Source organism: Micropterus dolomieu, linkage group LG19, assembly GCF_021292245.1.
Source record: "Micropterus dolomieu isolate WLL.071019.BEF.003 ecotype Adirondacks linkage group LG19, ASM2129224v1, whole genome shotgun sequence".
Taxonomy (NCBI): Eukaryota; Metazoa; Chordata; class Actinopteri; order Centrarchiformes; family Centrarchidae; genus Micropterus; species Micropterus dolomieu.
Window position 1 is genome coordinate 21526077 of NC_060168.1, and position 23170 is coordinate 21549246.

At 41.1% G+C, this 23170-nt stretch overlaps 1 protein-coding gene across 1 annotated transcript; it reads right to left on the reverse strand.

Moving 5' to 3' along the window:
* Window positions 1-5872: 5872 nt before the first annotated feature.
* On the reverse strand, window positions 5873-23050 carry vimr2 (vimentin-related 2). The gene is made up of 10 exons (XM_046030436.1): window positions 22823-23050; window positions 22262-22427; window positions 21929-22087; window positions 21612-21731; window positions 18211-18306; window positions 15848-15979; window positions 13869-14000; window positions 10481-10591; window positions 10203-10327; window positions 5873-6843 (listed from the first exon to the last, which is right to left on the reverse strand). The coding sequence occupies exons 1-10, from the start codon at window positions 22900-22902 to the stop codon at window positions 6801-6803; spliced, it is 1164 nt and encodes a 387-aa protein (XP_045886392.1). The 5' UTR covers window positions 22903-23050; the 3' UTR covers window positions 5873-6800.
* Between the last annotated feature and the right edge of the window lie 120 nt (window positions 23051-23170).

Below are 23170 nucleotides of genomic sequence, written 5' to 3' on the forward strand. Positions count from 1 at the left end.
TATGCACCTTTGACATGTTGTGCTTACAGTGGGCCAATAAAATCAGGGGTTTCAACGCTCTGAGATCTTTGAGGTGTAGATGTTGCCTTGTCGGGACCCAAATATTTGTCTTCATCTTCAGGATGGCTGCTGGCTGTGGCCATGCCGCCATCTCGTCACTGCTTGTTTGAGACTTTTTAGCCATGTTGTCAACTTCCTGTGTGGTTGCACCGTCAGGTCTGTGTTCCACACCGCTTTTCCCCAAAGGCCTTGCACGAACACCATTATTATCCCTGCAAATTAGCCCAGTTAACCCACCCCTGCTCCAGCTCACTCTTCGTTAACCCCTCATTTTTCACCGTGTCTGGACCACGGACCAAAGGATTGTAAAAGCTGGCTCCCCCTTCCCCACCGTCCCCATCCACCCCTGTCCCGGCAGATCCTAACCCCTGTGAATATTAAACAGGACAGACTGCAGGAATGCCTCGGCTAAATTGGCAGCAGATGTTGTTGAAGGGATTTGGTTGTTAGGTGTTTTGTCTGCAAACTGAGCTATAAAACATCATGGGTCTGACAGGTCCTCTGGTGAGCCTCTGTGGTGAAACGGCACAAGGGCAATATAGCCCTGTAGCAGCTCTACTGAGGCTCACTGGTGGTTGAACACTCAACCAACCATTTAATGGTCACTTATGAAGAAAGGGTTCAGGAGACAAGCTGAACAAAGAGCTTCAGAGTTGGAGTACAACAAAGATTAGGAGTATTTGAGTTGTCCTATCCATTGTAAATCAGGTTGTAGAAATTTCCAAGATTTAATTGGTGGATAGCCTGCTTAACATTGGAACATAATCTCAGTTTGGTCCATATGTTGTTTACATGACACTGAAAGGTTTCTGTCAAACGAGGCACAGATTCCAGTTCAAGATGTGAACATCAGAATCAAATCAGAATCAGAATCTGATTCATCATGTCAACCTATAAGCAGAACTCATTTTAATGTATGTTAATTTATAATTTTAAAAACCTACATGTGATCCAAGAACGGAAAATGTTGCTTACCTGCTGGTCATGTCAGTTTGAGAGGAAGCAGGCCTGAGATGTCTGGGTGTCTGGGAAAAAGACGAATGACTGGCGCGCAAAGAAAACGATTTTGTAGCTTGTTCCAAATTCTAAACCAGCCAATGCTCTAGGCTACAACTGCCGACATAAACTGTGACACATGTGATTTCTTACTTCTAGCCCAAATTATGAGAGTTTGGATTACTGGTGCTCTGACTCCAAGTCCTCAGAGGCACAGGAAGAGGAATTGGCTATGGGCTCAGATAAGTCACTGGATGGTGACAAGAATAAATGCTTTCATTGACTCTCAAATTTCACAAGCAAAACGAAGCATTTTCAGATGCAGACCTTATTGATTTAAAGCTACACTAATGAATATTTTTATATAAACAATGGATTAAATGAGTGGATTGTCTCCCAATTCTGCAGTTCCCATCAGCTCTGCGGAATGTTTTTCTTGGTTCATTGTTTTGGTTTCATGGCTGGCGGTAGCAGGCAGATGTTTTTAGCAAAAAAAGCTCTGACAACCCCCCTGTCTGCTCAGCACTAAATGGCAGACAGACAGAGTTGGTGGCTAGCTGATGAACATAGCAAAGCATTTAAAGAGCCAGATATTGGATTTTGGAGTTGGTGGAGACCAAAAACAGAGCTAAAAGAGAATGAATATTGGACTCCAAATTAATGATAATATTGCTCAGTAACTGTTGGATGTGTAAATAGACAATTGTTTGACAACAAGTTCACGAAGATCACTATAAAAGGTGCTTTCAGACAGCAAGCGCCTGTACTATACACCACAGGCTGCTGCCATCCACCTTGAAAAATCACATCAAGTAGATAAATAGTGTTGTAGCTTAAAGTAGAGAAAATGGTTAGCAATATGATGCGATTAATATAGTATGTTAAACATTGTAGATTGTAGTGCATTATGTGAAAACGAGGCCCTTCTGGAGATCTGCAAATGCACTCGTGTTCTTAACTCTCTTATAACTCTTTTATACTTTATAAGAGAGTTAACTGTTTACAATGTAATTCAATCAAATTCATTCTTATGGTGCATATACATGCACTCTGTATGTCATAGTATCTACCAAAACAAAAATTCCAGAAAAATAATCAGTTTAAGTGCTACAGTAGGTGGGAGGACCTATTGCAGAAACTATGTGATATGATTTTTTTGATACTGATAAGAAACCACTACAACCAAGACATAGGTTCCTGTGTGTAGTGTAAGTGCAGAGAGCAGCCCATTTACTGACAAGGTGAAGAACTAAATTCAAGGGTGGCCAAGATCCACGCAGGCCATCTGCCAAGAATCCAATAAGGCAAATGGTTGGATCTGTGTAAGCCCTAAGCCGACAATAAAGTCACTATGCTTAAAAAGATGCTAACATCCTTTAATGGGTATGAAAGCCACTGCAGCAGAATACAAATCCTGGCTGTTCTCTCATGTTCCCTGTAGCCCAGAGTTTTATCCGCTTCCATCCAGCACGCCTTGTGAAGTTGATTAATTGAACACTTTGGGACAAAAGGGAAACTTTTATCAACTTTGGCTGTGACTAACCCTCTGTGTGGAGTTTGAGGAAGAAAAAAAAAAGCTGCTTTACTTTATCTCCTCATCACAAGACAAGGCACTGACGTGTTTGCCAAGAAATAAAGGTATCAAAATCTTACATAAATGGCAGATCAAGATGAAGAGTCTCGTGTTGGTGGGGTGTTGGCCACCTGCTTTGGGACAGGCGTGAGGGGGAGTGTGGGGTAAATGTGAGGTCAAGGCTGTCAGCAGTCTCTCAGTTATACAGGCCAAGTGGGACTACAGATATGAGGAGGGCAGGAACTACAGCGATGACATGATGGGGGACCTGGGGGTTATACAGTCAGACTACCACCATTTTCATTCAGCATATCATGTAGAATAAACTCAGTGTGAAGAGCTGTGCGTGTGTGACAGTTTGTGTGCAAACATTCCTCAAGGGAGTTTTCTCTCGCTCTGTCTTATGTGATGCTCCCACAGTGGAAGCCTGTCCACGACCCCTATAAAAAGAGAGGGATGCCCACTTCCTGCTACCCTCAGGCATGCCAGTCCTGCCTCAAGGGAGAGGGGCCCCATAATTTATTATTTGTTCCCCTCTTGTTAAGGAAATACTTTCTCAATAGCTCTTTCTCCTTTGTATATTTTTACTGTTCTTATTTTCTTCCTTGAGTCAACCCCGTCCACTCTTATTTATTTGCTTTCTAAACACCAGCTTGGTTCCATACGTCCAAGCTGCCATGAAGAGACTTTAAAAAATTACTTTTGTCCTCAGTGAGGACAGTGTTTATTTGTCTGGCTGAACCTGAAGGGGAAAGGAGTATTTTGGGGATACCTATGTGTAGGTGACAGCTGAGCTGAGTCATACAAGCTGACCTTGATCACCATTACCTCAGGCCTTAATCAGATTCCTCTACCACAGACTCAAGATATGCAGACTGACAAAATGAGCTCAGATGTCATAATTTATCCTCCTGGCCCCGCTGCTCTTAATGTAAAGAAATTCCTGCACCATGTGAAGTTAATGGGATGTTATGTCCACAGCATATGTTGTGTGAAATGGTGTCTTTCAGCACGAGCAAACATTCAATCTTACAGCAAACGTTACCCGGAGGGACCACTCATTTATTCCCAGCAGTGACTTCTTTGTTTGTTGGTGTTGGTCAGGTTTTGCTGCTTTCTCAAACCCCCTCCCCAACCAGAGAGGGGAAAAAAAGGGATGAAAAGGCCAAGCGACTGGCTGACCACTGATCCATGACTCAGCTTTGAAACACTCTGCCTTGAAATCAAATTGTCCGGCTTCAAGGGGTAGAGGTGCCACAGTCCTGCCCCCGGGCCACTCGATGTCACCGACCAGCTTTGAAGTCTTAATGCGCGTTTTTCCTCAGTTGTCAAGGACGTGTGATGGGGGCAAAGGAAAACAGAGGAGCACAGAGGTTACCACACTCTTTGAAATAATTAATTGTTAGTAATTGTGTAATAAAAGAAGCTGGAATTACCAATTTTTTTGCTTTTGTAGAAACATCTTTATCTCTTTCTCGATTGGTTTGTTTTACTTCGTAGGATGATCATTATTTATTTTGTGTGTAAACTATTATGTAGGTTGTTTTTTTTAAGAGTCCTGTTGTTTGCTTTGTTTTTTCCAGAGAGCATTTTACAGTGTTCCAGAAGTTTCTCAAATATTGTTGAAGATTATTGAACTATTTATTGTCATTAAGAGAATTCATGTTTTCTTTAGATATTCTGTGGTTTCCAGTGCAATATTGATTGATATTGATATTTTTGTATTCTAGGGAAAGCAATGTAAAGTCTTTCCATCACTTTGGTTCAGACTCAACAACTATCGGACTGAAGTTGTGTACAGATATTCATGGTCCCCAGAGGATGAATCCTGATGACTTCGATGATCACCCAACATTTCCTCTAGTGCCACCATGAGGTTCACATTTACATGTTTGAGTGTAATGTCTGCACAATGATAGCATGGTTTAGACATTCATGTTGCACTTTTCTGATACTTGGGTTTATGACCAGACACCTGCAAAACTAACGACATTCCCATCATCCTAAGCTGTATTTCGTGTTTAGTGCTAATTAGCTAATGTTAGTATGCTAATACACAAACTAAGATGAACATCAGCATTTTAGCATTGTCACTTATAGCATGCTAACTTTTAGCACAAGAGCTGTGCCCACGAATAGCCTCAAAGAGCCTTCTTGTGTCTATTTTAGTTTTTTTATTGTATATTTGTGCTGTTTTACGTTAATTCTGTAGTGTGAGAATCAACCCCTTTTTGTGTATGAAATTTATTGATAAGGATGCTCATATTTTGTTTTGTTTGGGGTTTGTTGACATTACATAACCCATAGTAATACACCTAAACAGGCCTTATATTTTTTTCTTCACATGCCTCTTCTCTGGTATTACTAGGTTTTCTTTTCTATTTGATTGCTTGTTCAAAAGGATTGGTTGTTGAATTCGTAGGCTAATCTTGTATTCTCTGGAACAGCAGTCTGACTACAGGTTTGCAAAGATTACTTATCCTGTACAGAAGCGCATCTACAAAAGCAGGATAGATGATGAATTTCCTGAAAGTCTAAATTTGAGTATTCCGGTCAAGTCTATTTCCTGCATTTCCTTGATTTCCATACAGTCAACCACATTTCCCCAAGATGCACAGCAGAGAAGATAAAAGTCTGAAAACAAAGTAAAACAATTTTCTTAGATAGTTTTACCACAAGGCCAAGACAGTCCCAAGAGATCGGGAACATTGGGTGGTTCATTGCCTTCTAATTTGAGAGATATAGAGTCTTCTAGCTCCTCACATCTAAGGTCTTGATTAAGTTCTGCATTTCTGAGAAAACAGACACAGCAGCTTCCTCCTGAGCTGGCCATGTTTCATGTCGGGACAATTAAACAAGCCACCCAGCCCCAACCCTTTTCTCCAGACGCTGAACTCAATTATTACAGAGGCTAACTCCTCATCACCGCAAGTTCACAGAGTGTGGCTAATCTTATCTGATCCGTTATTAGTAGCATTTTTCATCTTTATGGCAGAGCTAACAAGCCTTTGAGATTGTTAATAGCTGGGAATGTTCAAATCTCACGTTAAGCATGAAGATGAATGAAAGAAGGTTCGCTGAACATAAATCACTCCCTGCATAGTTTTACAGCGCAGGGAAAGTCTTAAGAATTCACAAGCAGTTCTCATGAAACAAACCAAATCACACAGTATGAGGTGATCTCTCAAGCAACTACTTTTATCTAATTTAAATCTAAAGCACATTCTGACACTTGTGCAGAAGCAGGAACCAAAGATGATTTATTACAGACAGCTTGAAAGTCATGTAGAAAATAAGGAAAGGATTACAAAGGAATGAATTACCAAATGCTTATTTTTGAAACGACAGAATATTGGACCATTGCTTTTCAAAGGAGAAATAATGAATGGAACAGGATTTTCTTGTAGAAAGATCCAGGTGCTCGCTTTGTAAGAGCTGCAGAAAAACAACTTCATGAACCATTTGAAAAGCAAACAGTGCATTGCACACTACTGTCAGTTATTTGTAAAAATAACAAAAACCCAACAACATCATAATTGCATGTCTGTAAAAGCAAACGAAAGGTGGGATGCTTTTAGTTACCAAAGGGAGAGCTGTCAATACATTTACTGACAGTGAAGAGGTCAAGGGTTAAGAGCTGGTAATCAGACTCAGTTTGAGTGATGGACGAGGTGGGATGACTCCACAGAGCCGTGCAGTTTAGCTTGTGTGTGCGTGTGTGTGTGCGTGTGCGTGTCTGTGTGTGTGTGTGTGTCTCTCTATCTGTGTGTTTGTGTGGGACTTGTTTAACAAAGAGGGGACAAAACATTTATGAAACATATCAGTGAGCTGGTACAGATAAAACCCACTTAAGGAAATATCCCTGCCAGACACTGAACGGATACACACTCATCGCACAACCCGACATCCTCCCACCAAATTTAGACAGCTCCATCTTTCTTAGAGTCCCGGGGTCATTTGCCAGTGACCTGTTATCAATGGCCCGGCTTAGGCCTCCAGATGCCATTAATCGGCCATGATAAGTTTACATCTGCTTACATTGCTGTGTTGGTTCCTAAAGCTTCATCCTAGTGCTTATTTGGGTGTGGTTTTTCACGTTTCTCTTTTGTGTATTTTCAAATCAACTGGTGGGGGAGCATCCAGCCACAATCCAGCCAGCCAGTCTCACAGATCACAGGTTGCACAGCCTCTCCTCTTCTTCCTTAACCAGACACCTTAAGCAGAGGAACAGGTAAACACACAAGGTACAGGTAACCATGGTGAAGTACTCAGAGGTAGTGCTCCTAATCACTTGTAGTCTACTAGAAAGTTCAAAGATCATTCTCGGCTTTGGAAACAGCATTTGACAAAACTATCACACCCTAAGGTCCATTTTAATGACCGCAACCAACTGTTCATTCATTTCATTTTCAATTAATCTGCATGTTATGGTCTCAATTGATCATTTAATAAATCATGTTTGGTTAAGTTTGGTCTATATAACTTGGGGAAAATTGTGAAAAATACCCCCAAGAAGTGGTGTCTTCAGTACTGTCAAAAAAACTGTCAAAAATCCAAAGATTTCTGGTTTACTTTCACATAAAACAAAGAAAAGCAGCACATACAACTTAAAATTGAGAAACTGGAACAGGGAATATTTGGCATCTTGCTTGAAATATAATAAATTATTTGTTTATCATCAATAATTTTTTGTCAATCAGCTTATTATTTCAGTTCTAGTCCATTTAGAAGCTGTTCTGGAGCTTTTGATCATAAACATGGACATGTGCCTAGAGGTGAAATTGTAAAGTGGAAGAAGAACAAACTTTGAAACTCATCTCTTAAACCAACACTGACGAGAACTCCTTAAAGTGTTTAGAAGAAAAACACTAAACATAATAATTGGCAATCTGCTGATGAAGAACATGTGATTTGATCGAAAGCTTCAGAACAGCTGCTTAACTGACCTTGGGATGAGATTGTTTGGTCAATGCGATTCATATTTCACTCCAGCAGTTTTCAAAATGTTAGTTCACATTATCATAAACATGTCCATCACAATATATTAGTAAATTGCTGTTTTATATGTATATTTAAACCGGCATTAAGAGATTTATTTGGCCACATGGGGGCAGTAGAAACAAGCTGTAAACACAAAAGTGACTAACATTTACACATCCTGCAGACATGGAGCATCTTTACATCATTTTGAGTTGTGTGTGTGTCCACCTGATGAGTGAGTTTTTATTCTCTACCAATTCCTGAGGGAAATATCTTTGCCCAGCAGACAGTCTCCAACTGTTGTGTCTGCCGTTTGCTGCTGGGCAGCACAGTGGGTTACTTAAAGCTATTTAACTGAAAACAGCTGCCTGATGCATCTAGCAATGCTGGTGATGAGACTGGTGAGAGTGAACCAAAACTGTGGGCCAGAAAACCAAAACAATGAGCTGAAAGATGCTGTGTAGCTGAGGAGTGTCATTTGATTCATTGTTAATGTAAAAACATTGATTATAGCAGCACAGTCAGTCAGGGCAAAATGTGCACCTAAAAAGGACCATTTTCATTTCTTATTCCTGGTTTTAATCACAGATGACAAAACATCCAATAAATTTAAAAAAGGGGGGAAGGTGAAAAGTTGGCATCGACTGTGTGCCTTTCCTGTGTCTTTTATGTCTTTGGGACAGTCTGTTGGGTAACGAGAAGGAAATAAAACTGGCGAATTTGGAAATGTGTGTAAGTAAGGGGTGGGCTGACATTAACAGGCTGGCATGGAGAAGAGATGGCAGTGCCCCAGCACACAGCGCTGACAGTGTGAGGTCCTCTTTGCCCATTCTAATGAGGTACTGTGAGGGTCTGAGCTCAGGGCCACAGCAGGGCCCGCTGGGGGTCAGATGCAGTCAGTTTCGAAGATGGAGGGACCAGAAGGAAGTCTGGGGCAACAGGATGACATGGCTGAAGTGCGTCACTCCACGTACCAGGATGGCAGATGGTTAAAAAAAATTCAGTGGAAGGAGGGAAAACGACTTCAAGGTCACATACAGGAAGCTGTATCATATTCAGGAACCGTTTCCTGTGACCCCATACAGCCCATGATGTCAGCCCTTTGTTTGCAGGAAAATCTTGTTATGGACAATGCAGATGACATATATATGAGACGCTTGGAAAATATTAGACTTACACACAGAATCTTCTGTGGAAATACTCCTTGTATTATTTACAGGGATGCTTTTTCAGAAGCTTTTTGTTGATGTTGAGGAAAGACTGTGACAGTGGGCACTTCGTTTGTACGTTTTCACGATTCACTTATACAGTACGTATGTCAAACGTAAACAGAGCATCAAGTTAATTTCAAATCTAATGAAATCATCCCTGGATCATTACGTGCTTTGCCCCTAACAGCTCATTCTCCTTGACAGGTTTAAATAATGTGTGGCACTTTGTTAAGCACCACGGGGGACGTCTGTTTTCATTTGACCCCCTACCGCAGAGATGGGAATCTACAATACATGTCAGGGAAGGCTCAGAGGCTGTACATTTTAATTGCAATCCCAAACTAAAGCATTTGACTTTATGACTTGGACGCTTTTATCAGGAGAAGGCAACTAATCAGTGAAACCACCTAGAGCAGTGTTTTTGTTGGAATGAAAACTTCCATGTTCTCCAGAAGACATAGCTGTCCATCCTGGCCCCAGAGTGCTGGTTCAAATCATCCTACTGACTGACACTCTTGCTAACAGTTGGACCACACTGTCCCAAAGACGTCTTATGTTCTCTGGTATAACTGTACAGTGCTGTACATGACAAAGTGTGTTTTAAAAACGCAGGCAGCTCATTTAAGAATAACAACCTGCAGCTTTATTTAAGAGGGGAATGAGAGGTGTGAAGGTACGATGACCACTGTGAGTGCTGTATATATCTATCTATCTATCTATCTATCTATCTATCTAGATCCATCAACACTTTAACATGTCTACCTGTATACATACTCTCAAATAGTCAACTATTTCTATAAATAGTAAACAAGTTCAAAAGTAAGTGTACAACGAGTGCTGGAATAAATATTGAATGGATGATGTAATAAGTTATTTTATATACATACAGTAGGTGCATGTATACACGGCTTTCTATCTACATTAAATGCAGCCTGCTTAGATTTAGATTTGGGTGGGGATGTCGCAGTGAATAAGATACATGCCTTTGGTGTGGGAGACCCGGGTTGGATTCCCACTGTAGGGAACTGTAAGTTGCTTTAGATAAAAGCATCAGCTAAATGAGTAATTATTATTATTATAATTGGCAATTAGTCCCGGGTTATGTACTAATTAAGTCTAATAGTAAAGTAATTTTTTTTCTTTTACATTTTAACGGTTTTGCGTGTGATCATGAACTCCAGGATTACTAGCAAGCGCATTACTTGCAGCTAATGGGGGAAATAAAGGAAAATATTTGGAAGTCTATTTCTTGTTTGCAAGCTTAACTGTTCATTTGTTTTGTCTTGTGAAGCCCACAACATTTGATTATACAGTGGAGTTTTACACAAACCCACAATAAAACCCACTATTCAACTCAGATTTATGACACCAGACTGTCTGACCTGTAGGCAGCAATTTCCATGTCTCTGGCCATCTTCTCACTGAGCAGCTCCTTGTAGTCTTCACACTGATCCTTCATCTGCACTTGGAAGTTGACCTCCTGGTGCCGCATTTCATCTATAGTACACTAAATATCACACACACACACACACACACACACACACACACACACAAGCGCACAGACAGGGTGGTGGGATTAGACTGAGATTAAATGACAGAATTAATCCAAACCACTGGTCCTTTACAGCCTATGATTACATTAATCAGTCCACTCTCAGACCTCCAGCTCAGCAATCTCGTCCATGTAGGCAGCCTTCTTCCTCTCAGCCTCGTCCTCCAGCTCCTCGTTACACTTCTCGAGCTCTGCAAGCTCCTTTTGTAGCTCTGAAATCTACAGAAATACAGAGGACACACAGTAATGGTTCTTTATTCAAAATATACTCACAAACTAAAATTTATGATTAGTAATAATGTGGTGATGCCACACTATAACTCGACGTTCCCTTCACTGTCATCGTCAGTTCAAGAGCAGCAGCCCTGGAGTTGGCAGGCATTCAGGGACATTAACCTAGGTGTTTAACGACTACCTTTTCTTTAAACCAGATTTCTGAATTAACCCCAACATCTGACATCCAACATTCAACTCCTGATGTTAGCTAACGTGTTAGTAAAAAGTTGCTTATTGTACATATTCAGCTGACAAGGAGCAAAATTAGCATTTATTTGAGTCGTGTGTCTGTGCACCCGATAACCACAAATCTCATATTTACTCTTTCACCTCTGTTTCGGTCTCGCCAACTACTGACAAATATATCTGGGTTTTTAGCAGCCAGATGTTTGACGTTCTTCACCAGGTAGTCGCTGACTATGTCAGCCTGCTGTTGGGCTGGTAGTGGGTTGATAGAGCTTTTCAGCCAAGCTAGCAGCTTTGCAATGTCGGCCACCACTTTGGTTCAGACTGAAATATCTCAACAACTGTTGAATGGACTATTCCCAGATGGTGAATCCTACTGACTTTGATAATTCCCTGACATTTTTTTTTTAGCACCACGGGGTTGACATTTGTGGTTTTAAGATGAAATATCTCAACAACTCTTAGATGGATTGACATTCAAATTTACCTCAGGATAAACTGAAATAACTTTTGTGATCCTCTGTTTTTTAATGTATCCCCAACATCAGGTCAAAGCACACTAACGCGCTAAACCAAGAAGTAAACATTATACCCACGTATTATCAGAATGCTAGATATGTCATTTGATACATTTTGCTCAAAGCTCCACTGTGCCACTGTACAGCCTCACAGAGATGCTAGCTTGGCTACCTCCCTAGCATTGCTGGAAACAGGATGATGAGGGCAGAATCCTTGCACCGTAATACCAAAACAATGAGCCAAAAGACGAAGTGAATAATTAAATTTGTGTTGTATAAAAATGAAGAGAAATTTAACTCTAACTAAAACTTAAGGATGCCAATCAACTCGACCTACACAGATGAAACATGCTGCCTTTACTTCTACCACAAACTTATGCAGGAGCATCCCTCTCCCTGTGTCTAAGGCTGTGGTGTCCTGCCGTGAATAATTACAGCAATCAGAGAAGTTCAACAATTAGCTGTCACAGCCAGATGGGGATCCAGTCGGTCGCACTAGTCTTTCAGCGAGATCATATGAGCAGAGGAAGACCCTGGTTACAACTCACAGGCTAACGATGACTCCCCAACCTGGTCGGGTCACTTACACACACCCTCCTCCGTTCGCCCTACCATGATAAGTGAAGTCTGGCCACCTGTGTATGTGAGTAATGGCGTACAACCCTCATCAGTGCCTACTCTATTATATACATTTCTGAGTCAGGGCTGATTTCACTGCAATCTGTTTGTTTGGCCATGTTGTGTCTCAGTGAGAAACCAGACCCGAGGCATCCATCACAGGGGAGAGAGGAAACAGAGCAGATCAGGCCGTGCTGTCCATCCGTCAGGCTGAATTGAGCAGAGCTGGGGATTGTGTGCTGCATATTCAAGAAAAGTAGATGATGCTGGGAGAGTTCGGCTGCGGTTACAGAGGCTCCCTGTTTATTTAAAGAGCTGGAGGTAGAGCCACAGCCACAGTAATGAGAACTAAACCACCATGTTTGTTGGTGTCAGCTGCGGACTGACCACTGATGGATGTTAAAGGGACTAATGTGAACTTAGAGGAGCAGGTTCTGTTTTCTGGACCCACCTGGTGATATTACATGAGTTTCCCAGTTCACTTCTTTATTGATGCCTCACTTGTCTATTTCATTCAGTTTCACGCTAACTTTCCTGCTAGCTAAGATGAGAAACATCCGGTGAAAGTTTATTTGGAGAGGAAGTCTCCAGTGTGTGTGTGTGTGTGTGTGTGTGTGTGTGTGTGTGTGTGTGTGTGTGTGTGTGTGTGTGTGTGTGTGTGTGTGTGTGTGTGTGTGTGTGTGAAGTTTTAAGACATTTATGACACTGCAGGCGCTCTAAAAGACTGTACTTAATAACTGAAGACACGGAGGGCAATAAATCCTGTCTGAGCTGAAGCCAAGCCCTTCACATCTCCTCGCTGAAAGTGTCCACAGAGTAAACACTATGGTCAGCAGGATCTCCAACACTGTTGCTCTGCTGTCACTCAGCTGCTCTCCACTCCCTTTGCCTGCTGTGGGAAACCATTCATTTTCACCATTATGTCTGATTTAGGAGCTGATGGCCGATGCAGAGCCAATTGTGGGTTGTAAGACTTCTCTTCGGTGGGAAATTATTATGGGAACATGTGACACACTTTGAGACTTAACGGGTCGGTTCACCCCAAAATACATATTTTCTTACTTACCAGTAATGGTAAGCAAACAGTTTTGGACAATTTCCAAAGATGTAGAGACAGAAGAATTCTGTTTTAGGGAAATATTTCAGCAGGTCTTTGAAGAAACAATGTCCCCATAACTCCGGATAATCCTTATAACATGCAGTGAAAAATTTTCAAAGGGACTATTTCTTAAAGCAATAGTTGGACATTTTGGAATTTACGCTTATTTTCCTGCCAAGAGCTACATGAGAAGATCAATACCACTCTTGTGTCAGTAGAGTAAATTTGAAGCAACCGCCAGCAACCGGCTAACTTAAGCTTAGCATAAAGACTGCAAATAATGGGTAACAGCTAGCTTGGTACTGTGACAAGTAAACTTCAAAAAGTGACTGAACCGGCCATGAAATAATTAGGCATATGAACCCTCATAAAACCACAACTTGTCATTTTTACACTTCAGTTACTGTATGTACAGATTAAACAAATGACATATAACATATTATTTAGTGAGTTAATGTGCTACTAGGCTGCTGATTTGGATAAACCAGGATAACCGTTTCCCTCCCTGTTTCCAGTCTTTGTGCTAAGCTAACTGGTTGTAGTTTTATATTTAGTGTCCAGACATGGGAGTGATATCAGTCTTCTCATCAAACTCTCCCTTAACTGAAAGGGCTGAAACATGTTTTCCAGGCTGCACTTATGCAAATGTGCGCAAGGATCATTTGGAGACATTTGCACGGCTGTTTCTTTTACACTTACTTATACATACGACTTGTATGACTTTTGAACCTGCCTCCCAACAGGAATTGGATCAAACAATCAACATGCTTAAGAAAAAAAAAAAAAGAGGCCCGCTCACCAGCATCTTTATCTCACTGATGTCCTTTATCTTTGGCAAGTCTTTCACTGTTGACCCTACAGCTCCTCCCACTTCCAGTTGTCTTCCATCATCACTGTGAACCACAGCAGAAGAGGCTGCACCACACTCGTACTGCAAAGACAGAAGATGACGAATAAGTGCACTTGTGAAAGTTTGTCGATATAAAAAAAAAACCTCTGACCTTTCAGTTTGAGTCTGCAAATGCACAAGACTTAGCCTGACATGGCTAGACCAATTAAACATGAGCTTGTCTGGTTCCCAGGCTACACAAGTCCATGGAGGATAGTGCTTTCATTTGGTCAGTTAAGTGCACTTTGACAGGGGAGCAAAGAGCAATCAGAGCCTCTCATACAGGCTGATGGTTAAACCTCTCCTTGTGTACAGCACAGTCGTGATTAGATGGAACAAATGTACCCGAAACGAGCAACACGAGGGTGCACAGGTGTGTGGGAGCCAGCCAGCAATCAACATTACTGTTCAAACCCAATAGCAATCATTTCAGCATTGAGACAATTGCGTCTCGAAATAGAGGCCAGACACAGACAGGACGGTGTCCAGCTGGCGAGAGAAGAGACCAAGTGGGAAGGGGAAAGAGAGTAAATAAATGGGATTTGGGGGAACAAGCAAGTACCCCTACGCATCTAGACAGACACAAATATATAAATTCGCCGGATACCCTTCAGCCTTGACTCCAAATGAAGGAAAGACGCACGCGCGCGCACACACACACACGGGCGTCCACTCCAGTGCTGCTGAGGAGCCTGGGAAGGCGGCCAGCAGTCTGATTACAGCCCTGACCTCTGAACCGGGCAGACATCCTTGCCCCAGAGGGGGTCAGACCCACCGGAGCTATAGTCTGACCCCAATGCAGCACCTCTTCGCTTGCACCACACACACACACACACACACACACACACACAGGTAGACAAAGGCATTCTGTCCCAGTCCAGAACTGCACCTCTGATTCTCAAGTTCTTCCATGGTGTTGTGTTAAGAGGCAAAGAAAACAAGTGGGAGTATCGCTGTGTGATTTGTGAAAGTTGAGATTTACATCTGGACCTGACCGGGACGTTTCAGAGGGAGAGAGAAGGTGAAAACAGGAGGGGTCAAGTGGTCAGTAGGAGGATGAGGATGGCAGCTGGTTTCCTCAAAGTGTGTAGCGCCAGGGAAAAAAGTACTCTGATCCTTTTACTTCAATAAAAGTAGCAATACATCAATAAAAAAATACTTCAAGTGAAAGTCTTTCATTCAAAATCCAACTTAAGTAAATTTACAGATGAAATAGGAACAAATGCACTTAAAGTATAAACATCCACTGAAGCTTCAGCTCCCCATCACATGGTGTTCATTAATTGCATAATCTTTTTGTTTTCTCTTCCTCTGCAATGGTTTAATAGCACATGACTGTAGAATTAGGAGCTACAATTGTTTATCTCAATGCGCTCAACTCCTCGTATTTCACATAACTGACATGACTAACATGACTGAAATGCACATTCCTTTACATTTTCTTTTGCTGATGTTCAGGAAATTCTGGAAAAAATCCTCTACATTTTGATGGAAACCTGACTATAGACATCTTAAATGTGACATGCTTTGAGTAAAACGTACATCTAAAAGGTTGAGCAACACTAGTTCAATCTTGTAACAATGTATTTTATTATAAGCTTATCATTATTTAAAATCCTAAGTAACTAGTATCTGTAGGTTGAGATAATTTCTCTCTGAAATGCAGTGGATTGGAAGTGTTAAGTAACATAAAATGGATATACTCAAGTACAGTACACAAACTTTAAAATTTAAGTACAGTAGTTGAGTAAATGTGTAGCTCAATGAGAATCCAGAAATAGGATTGTGATTCCAGGGATGTACTCAGGCGTGCTACCGTAAAGCATTTGGCACAGAAAGGCTTACACTTCATGACATGTTTATGTGTTTTATGCTACAGTGTGTTGTACCTGGAGGCTCTCAGCCAGCTGGCAGTAGTACTCCTTTACGTCCAAGGCTGGAGTCATATCAGGGCTGCCAAATTTAATAGCTGCCACTGCTCCTGTAGTCCGTTCAGCTGGCTCCAGCAGAGTCTCCACTGCCTGCCCATACACACCACACATGCAAACACACAGAGGTGAAGTATATTAGATGCCCGACTGTGAAATGCGATGCATTGTAATTGTTCAAAGTACAAAACACTATTTAATTAAAGTAGTTAAAATTAGCTCCACCTCAACCAGCTACATCATTAAAATGCTGCTTATAACAAATCAATAATAGATCATAATTTAACACTAAAAGGGGCCATTATTCAGAATAAGTACTTTTACTTTGTACTACTTTAGAGTATTTTTACAGTGTGGTACAGCATTGCTACTTTTACTTTGGTAAAGCGTAAAGTGTGTCTACATTAAAATGTAAAAAGGAGGAGCACTCTGCAGGTAATTCGCCCCCAAGGTAAAAAACTTCCTGAATGATGAACTACTGAAGGAATTGTAACCGGGAGAAGCTGACTGCAATGGTGGTGAAGACAACAACTCCAATGATACCATGCTCTTTCACGACATCAGCAAACTACATTTTTTGTTATTGTTTTGATGTGAGAGACCAATAGCGGCAGAAAATTACATTGTGTGCGTTTAAAAGTAAAAGTTCTTGTTATGCAAACAAAAATGGCCCCTGTGAGTGTTATACTATTATTATTACTATATATTCCTTTTAATAAATCATTACCATAATGCATTAATGTGTAAGTAACATTTTACTGTTTTAATTGTTGTAGTTTCATCTATAACAATGCATCATATATTATTAGTTTCTATTGTTTTCTATGTAAAATCTTAGTGTGTAACTTAAACCGTAACTAAAGCTGTCAAATAAATGCAGTGAAGTAAAAAGCGCATTATTTGCCTTTGAACTGCAGCAGAAGTATAAATGGCATAAAATGAAACACACAAGTACCTCAAATATCTACTAAACTGCAGTACTTAAGTAAATGTAATTACAAACACACACAAACATGCATCAAAGACCTCAACATGTATGTCTTCAGCTTCCAATATGTAGCCAGTTTAGAAAAAAAAAAAAAAAAAAAACACATCCGTTAAAGCGAAAATGAGCTGTTACAGAGCTTCAGAACATTTTTCTCCTTTTTCCCTCCACCTAAATAACGACATGGCTACCGATTTATCAGGGGAATATGGGAGTGCTGATAACAACAACAGTTAATAAAACAAAGGGAACTCCTGTTTTCATTTGGTATTCAGCCGCATTTCCCGGACCGTGGGTTATCGAGCGTGTCCCAGAGGGAGTGTGTTAAACGCTGGGTAGCCCAGCTTTGCAGAGAAAAACACAGTGTGATGGAGTTGGTCCTGCTTCAGCTGCCTCATTCTCTCCCTTTCTCTGCCTACAGCCTTGAGATCTGATTCTGGGGCACGTCTGTCATCTCCTGGCGAGGTGGAGAATATTATAGGAGGTGGATAGAACAGGGTGTGTATGGATGAGATATAAGTAATGATGTGCATTGGAAACGTGACTATTTTAAAGCAATAGTTTGACATGTTGAGAAAATATGCTTATTCACTTTCATACAAATGTCAATTTTCTTTTAAATATGAAGATGTTCAGAGAGAAAGTTTTCACCTTGCAGATTTAACCACTGGGTGGTTTTGTCAATATAGCCAGTTTACAAATTGTACACAGGTTAGCTGTAAGCTTGCTAGCAACAGACACACCCAACAACGTCTATGGTCCTCCATTTCCCAGGTCCTTCTGTAATCTCCCTCCATTCTATAAGCCTTTTTCTCTCATCTCTGTAATTTTATGAAATAAATTCATAAGGCCCTGGGATTTGTGCAAAGTTTTTGCTCAAGTTCAAGTACCATGTGTGGTTTGCGTCTTAACATCAGCTAAGCTGCTGGCTGGAGCATTATGTTTAACATTCAGGCATGAGAGTAGTGTTGAGCTTCTCATGAAACAGAATGGAAGCAAATATAAGTGTATTTCCCAAAACTATTCCTTTAAAAGACTGGAATGAGGACTCAAATGAGCACAACTGAACAAAGGCCTAATTTTCACTTGTTGCTCATTTAACTGGATTCCATATTTTGTGTTTTAGTTATCTCCCCATATGTTTCACTTTTTGGCTCTTCGGCAAGGTGACTGGGGTCATCACAGCTGTGTTTGTCACCACAGGTCTGGGCATTTCTCCAAACACTACTGTCTGACACTGTCTGACCTAAGTGTTACATTTCAAGTCATTTTCATGGTTCTAAACTTTTCCTGTTTCATCACACTGCAGATATATTTTCTCCCCCTCCCCTCCCCTCACCTCCTTGTGCTGAGCCTCCATGTTGGCCAGCTGCTCCTCATAGATAGCCACTTGCTCCCTCAGTGCCAAGCACTCTGCTGTCACGGCATCCACTTCCTGCAAAAAAAAAAAAAATCAAGTTAACAGCGAACAAGGCTGAAAGTACAGAAGTTTAACTTAGTTTCTGGAAGTCTCCGAGAGGAACACTGCAGTCTGGGAACTAAATCACACCACAGGTTGAAAAGCAGAAAAGGTCTTTGTTTCCACTCTGAACATGCATTTTAAGAACCATCAGCACCAGCACATCCACCTGTTTCACTGAACAGCAAGTACACCGCAATGCAGAGAAAGGGGGAGGAGGAGTAGAAGGAGGCTAACTAGACACAAAAGCCCTATCCACCAATTCATTCACCCGCAGGGGTTCTCACCTCATCTACTCTTTTTAAAGAACCAGATTAACTGATGCTGGATGCAATTACTGTACATTTGGAGACGTGCAGAAAGGGTTTGGTGGTGAAGTTGGGGAGCCTTGCTGAGAGGGTGGCAGGATCCTTGATGGACAGCAGTAAGCATAATGAGTCTGGTCCTGATGCTTTTACGGCTGCCTGTGTTCAAATATAGTCCAAACATCAGGAAAGAAACATGTTGTAAGTCACATTCTGAGCAACTTTTTCTAGCCACTAAGGGGTATCAGGACAATCTGTAAATACAACACAGATATATTTTACTGTTTTAAAGTTTCTTTTGCAAACACATTGGAACAGTTGGCTATGTAGCATGCAGGAGAGCAACATTAGCATTAATTTGGAGTTGTGTTTCTATCCAATATGTTTTTCTCTTTTTTATCTCTGTTTCCACTAACTCCCAAGAGAAATATCTGTGTCTTTAGCATCTAAATGCTCCACAATGTTCACCAGCTAGTCGCTAACCATGCCTGTTTGTTTGTTGCTGTGTACATAGTGTACAGTGGGTTTATCAGAATGACACAGAGAGAGCGGTGAGACTGAACAAAACATTAAAGCTGCAGGCTGTAATGACCTTAAAGCCACTAAAACACTCCTTATATTATATCCTTGATAATTCTCTCTGGGTTTGTTACTGAGTGACATCGTTCACATTGCATTGGGTTGTTTGAGTAACTTTTATATTAAATGTATTGAACAAAGCAGCTTTAAACCTGCAATAACTATTTTTTGATATGGCAAAACAGTTAGTAAACAGTTGCCTTTTTACAGATCAAGCAATTATGGAGCAACATTATCGTTCATTTGGAGTCTCAGGATGTCTCAGTTCACCTGACAAATGTATGTTTAGTATTTGATCTTCTTTTAGTTTTGTTTTTGGTCATAGAGCATAGGGGAAACTGCAGATTTGTGTGATAATTCTCTGTTAGTTTGTTGCTATGAGCAAACAAACACCTTAACAGCAGAGTCATTTGATCCATTTTTAAAAACATTATCTTTAAAGGAGTTGACAGTCAAAAAAACTGAGCAACAATCCACCAACTTTCATCACATTCTGATTCAAATGTTGCTAAATCCTGATTGGTGCTTGTATGTTCGTGAAATCGCCCTTTTCCAACAAAGCCCAGACAGAAATGTAAAATAACCAACCAAACCTGTTCCAACGTTCGCAGAAGATGGCGAATTTGTGTAGGACCACATCGCTCATAGTGAAAAGCTGATTGATAAACATGGGCATCCAAGTTTCCTCAACATGCCAAATCTTTTTATCATTTCCACCCTGATTAATAATAAACTGGTAGGCGTTTTAATCAATATGCCTGACTATATAAAAACTTTTAACATAACCTTTTCTGCCTAAGAGAGCGTGAAGGACATATTCTTTTCTGTCTTACTGTTCCCAGCACCTACTACATATGAAACATCCACTTCCTTGTATTTTAATGCTGGTGAATATTGTTGAACTCTTTGCCACATCTAGGTCTGGTGATGCAAGACATTAATGAATCAAAGAGACACCAGTCCTTTTAAAATGCACGAGAATAGGCAGGAGAGACGCAACACAAAAGCCAGCAGTATACTTTAAAATAAACCAAACGTGCTTTGTTTCATCACTGTCAGTGTACCATTATGTTGCAAGAACTGTGGCTAGTTGTGGGTTGAGCTGTGTAGTATTAGCTCCTCTCCTCCGCATCTCTGCTCTTCCTTTTTCTACCTCCCTGCCGATTTCCCACAAAATCTTGTCACCCTGCAGCTGCTTCCAATTCAGAACCAGAGAACTGAGCCAGCAGGAATATTACGGCACCGTATCACAGCCTGCATTACATCTGTAAGGGAGAAATTAAAGCCTCCCTCGCATCTGGCGGGGCTTGGGTGGGCGGGGGGAGAGATGGGGCTCTGCGTGTGTGAGGGAGGGGTGTATGGAAAACTTTGTGGCTCAGGTTGCAGCAGGCCACCAGCCGAGACTGCGTGACTGCTGGTGATCAACTCACTCTGGGCAGGGATACAGAGTAGCAGCAGCTGTGGCGAGTTTCAGCTGATTCACCAGGAGGCAGAGGGGAGGAGGAGCAGAGAGACGCTAGACAACAATGCCATCTAGTGCTAAAGGTATATTATCACAACAAAGATAATGTACGGTACAGCACAAGAAAATATAAAAGTTTTATAAGTAATCACAAATGCCTCCATTTAACATGAATTAATTGATTTTCTACTATTAGTATTAATAGTTTTACAGTTGTCATCATTTATCTAAGCGATGACCTCGTCCGGGTAATCTTAGCTTGGAGATTTCAAATTTGTAATAGAAGCCCCACAATGTGGAGTCTGAAAGATGTGGGAATTTACCCAGTGGGATATATAATTCAAAGCCAACCAGGCCCATAAAGTGCCACCTATGATTTACACCTACAGGGATAATGTTTATTGTATTGTGGAAAAAATACCAGTATTTGCTTCTCACTTTACAATAAGCCATCAAATCTACAGTCATAAATGTTAGTCAGTTTTTTTACTTCTCTCTAGCAAGGTTAATTTACAAAGCAGAGCTCTTATAAAAAGGTATACAAACAAGCCACGTTGGTCTGAGAATACTGGTATATACTCCAACTGACTGGATACTTCACCTAAAAATGGGCTCAAAAGTTACTTTTATTTTATGCAGTGTAATGGTTTATTTCTTAAATTGTCAAATTATGTCATTTAGAACCCCTTTATGGATATCACTTTAATATAAGTGGTAATAATAAAGTTGGCAAGTCTAACCACATGTAACTGCAGTATACATGGTTTGCTTAAATTATTTAAGTTTACTTATTAATATTGTATAATCAAGCTGTATGATACAATTTTTACATTTTTGGTAGTGGGACTCTTGACCTCAGTGTTTCTAATTCCCAGCCACAGACCTGGCTTCCACAAAGCAGCAGGTATGGTTGCTGTTGTATTTACAACTATTACCTCAGCTACATCTTGTCGTTCCTGCTGTAAGAGGACCCTCTGCTGTGCAGCCTTCTCGTACTCTTTCATCAGAAGTTCAAGCTCTTTCTGCAGCTCCTCGGTGTCACACAGAATCGCATCCTGCGGGGAGACGCAGTGAAGACACTGATGGGCCTTGACAAGGTTAGAGATCAGGCCTGTCTGTCACTATGCAAACCGAGGTTAAACTGATGGTATGGCTTGACAAGTCCAATGGACCGTCTATGAGAAAACCTAATTTAGGAATGTCACACACACAGAGAAACATGCAGCAGACACACCCAGCAGCAGCACCCTACCCTCTCCCTGCGCAGTCTTTCCACCACTGCATCCAGACTGTATTCAGGCTCAGCCACAGTGGAGGTGATGCTGGAGGTGACTTGTCGACTGTTCAGCTTCTCTTCTAGTTTAACAATCTGACATTCAAGAGACTCATTCTCCTCCTCAAAACAATGGGCCTTATAAAGGAGAACAGAGACAGATTAACTAGTGATAAAGTCATAACAGGTAGGTGCCATGTATATATATAGTCACTGCTTCATTTACCAAGAACACAATAATGCCACAGCAGAGGATAAGTAAACGTAAAGTGCTGAGGCATCATTGGGAGAAGTAATATTGTTTGTCCTCACCAGTTCAATAAGCCTGACCAGGCGGTCATTAAGGGTAGCAATGATGGTGCGGTCCTGGACAAACCGGTTCAGACCTTCCTTGTTCAGCGCCTTGGCAGCCACAAAATCTAACTTGTCACAGTCACACTTCTCAACGGCCGCAACCCTGAGAGAAGGAAAGGAAGTACTAAAAACTGGACTGAATTTTGAAGGATCCTAGGGGAGATCAGTTGAACCACCTTCAGGGATAGTTAATGACTTTAACCAAGTATGCATACAGTATACAGTAATACATTTATTAGCTATATTTGGAGAAGCAGAAACACAAAAAAGATTGCAGAACAAGCTCATTTTTAAATGTTTCAGTGCATTTTAGCCCTTTCTAATCACAGTAAATTCCCTACACCCTAAGATTCACTACACCCACATTCATGAACTTTGTTTCATGTCAAAAACATTTTAAATTTGACATATTTAAGTCCGTCACCTTAATGGCTTAAAATCACCGCCCAAATTCTGAAGCCGCCCTCCGTCCCAGAGACCCACACTGACCTGACGGAGGACCGGTATTGCCCTGCACACTGCATACTCAACCCTCCATTTCGACTCCAATTATCATCCTCAAACAGCTTGCGGTAAGAAGAAACTCTAAGCATGGCCATGACTTTGGATGGGTTCAAAGTGGGCCACAACACAACAGGCAAATGGTGATAGCAGGTCCAAGGTGGAGGTTTTATATTCACAGGGAATGAGAATGTAGCGCTGAGGTGAAGGATCTCTCACTGGCCACTGAGTGGAGTAAATATAGCGTGAACATCAGCCAGTAACAATTTCACATGTACCTGAAGAGTGAGCACTAAACTCCAGTGTACAAATTTTGTTTATCTAAATAAGAGGCTGATCACACATTTTTCAAAAAGAAGGTGTTGA

What these genes read in the sequence shown, in the direction of transcription:
- vimr2 (XM_046030436.1), bottom strand. Translation starts at nt 22,902, where the DNA reads ATGGCCATGCTTAGAGTTTCTTCTTACCGCAAGCTGTTTGAGGATGAT. An exon ending in TCAGTGAGATAAAGATGCTG is followed by an intron (nt 10,592 to 13,868) that starts GTGAGCGGGCCT and finishes GTATTTCTGTAG; the next exon opens with ATTTCAGAGCTACAAAAGGA. An exon ending in ATGGAAATTGCTGCCTACAG is followed by an intron (nt 6,844 to 10,202) that starts GTCAGACAGTCT and finishes CCTCTGCTTAAG; the next exon opens with GTGTCTGGTTAAGGAAGAAG.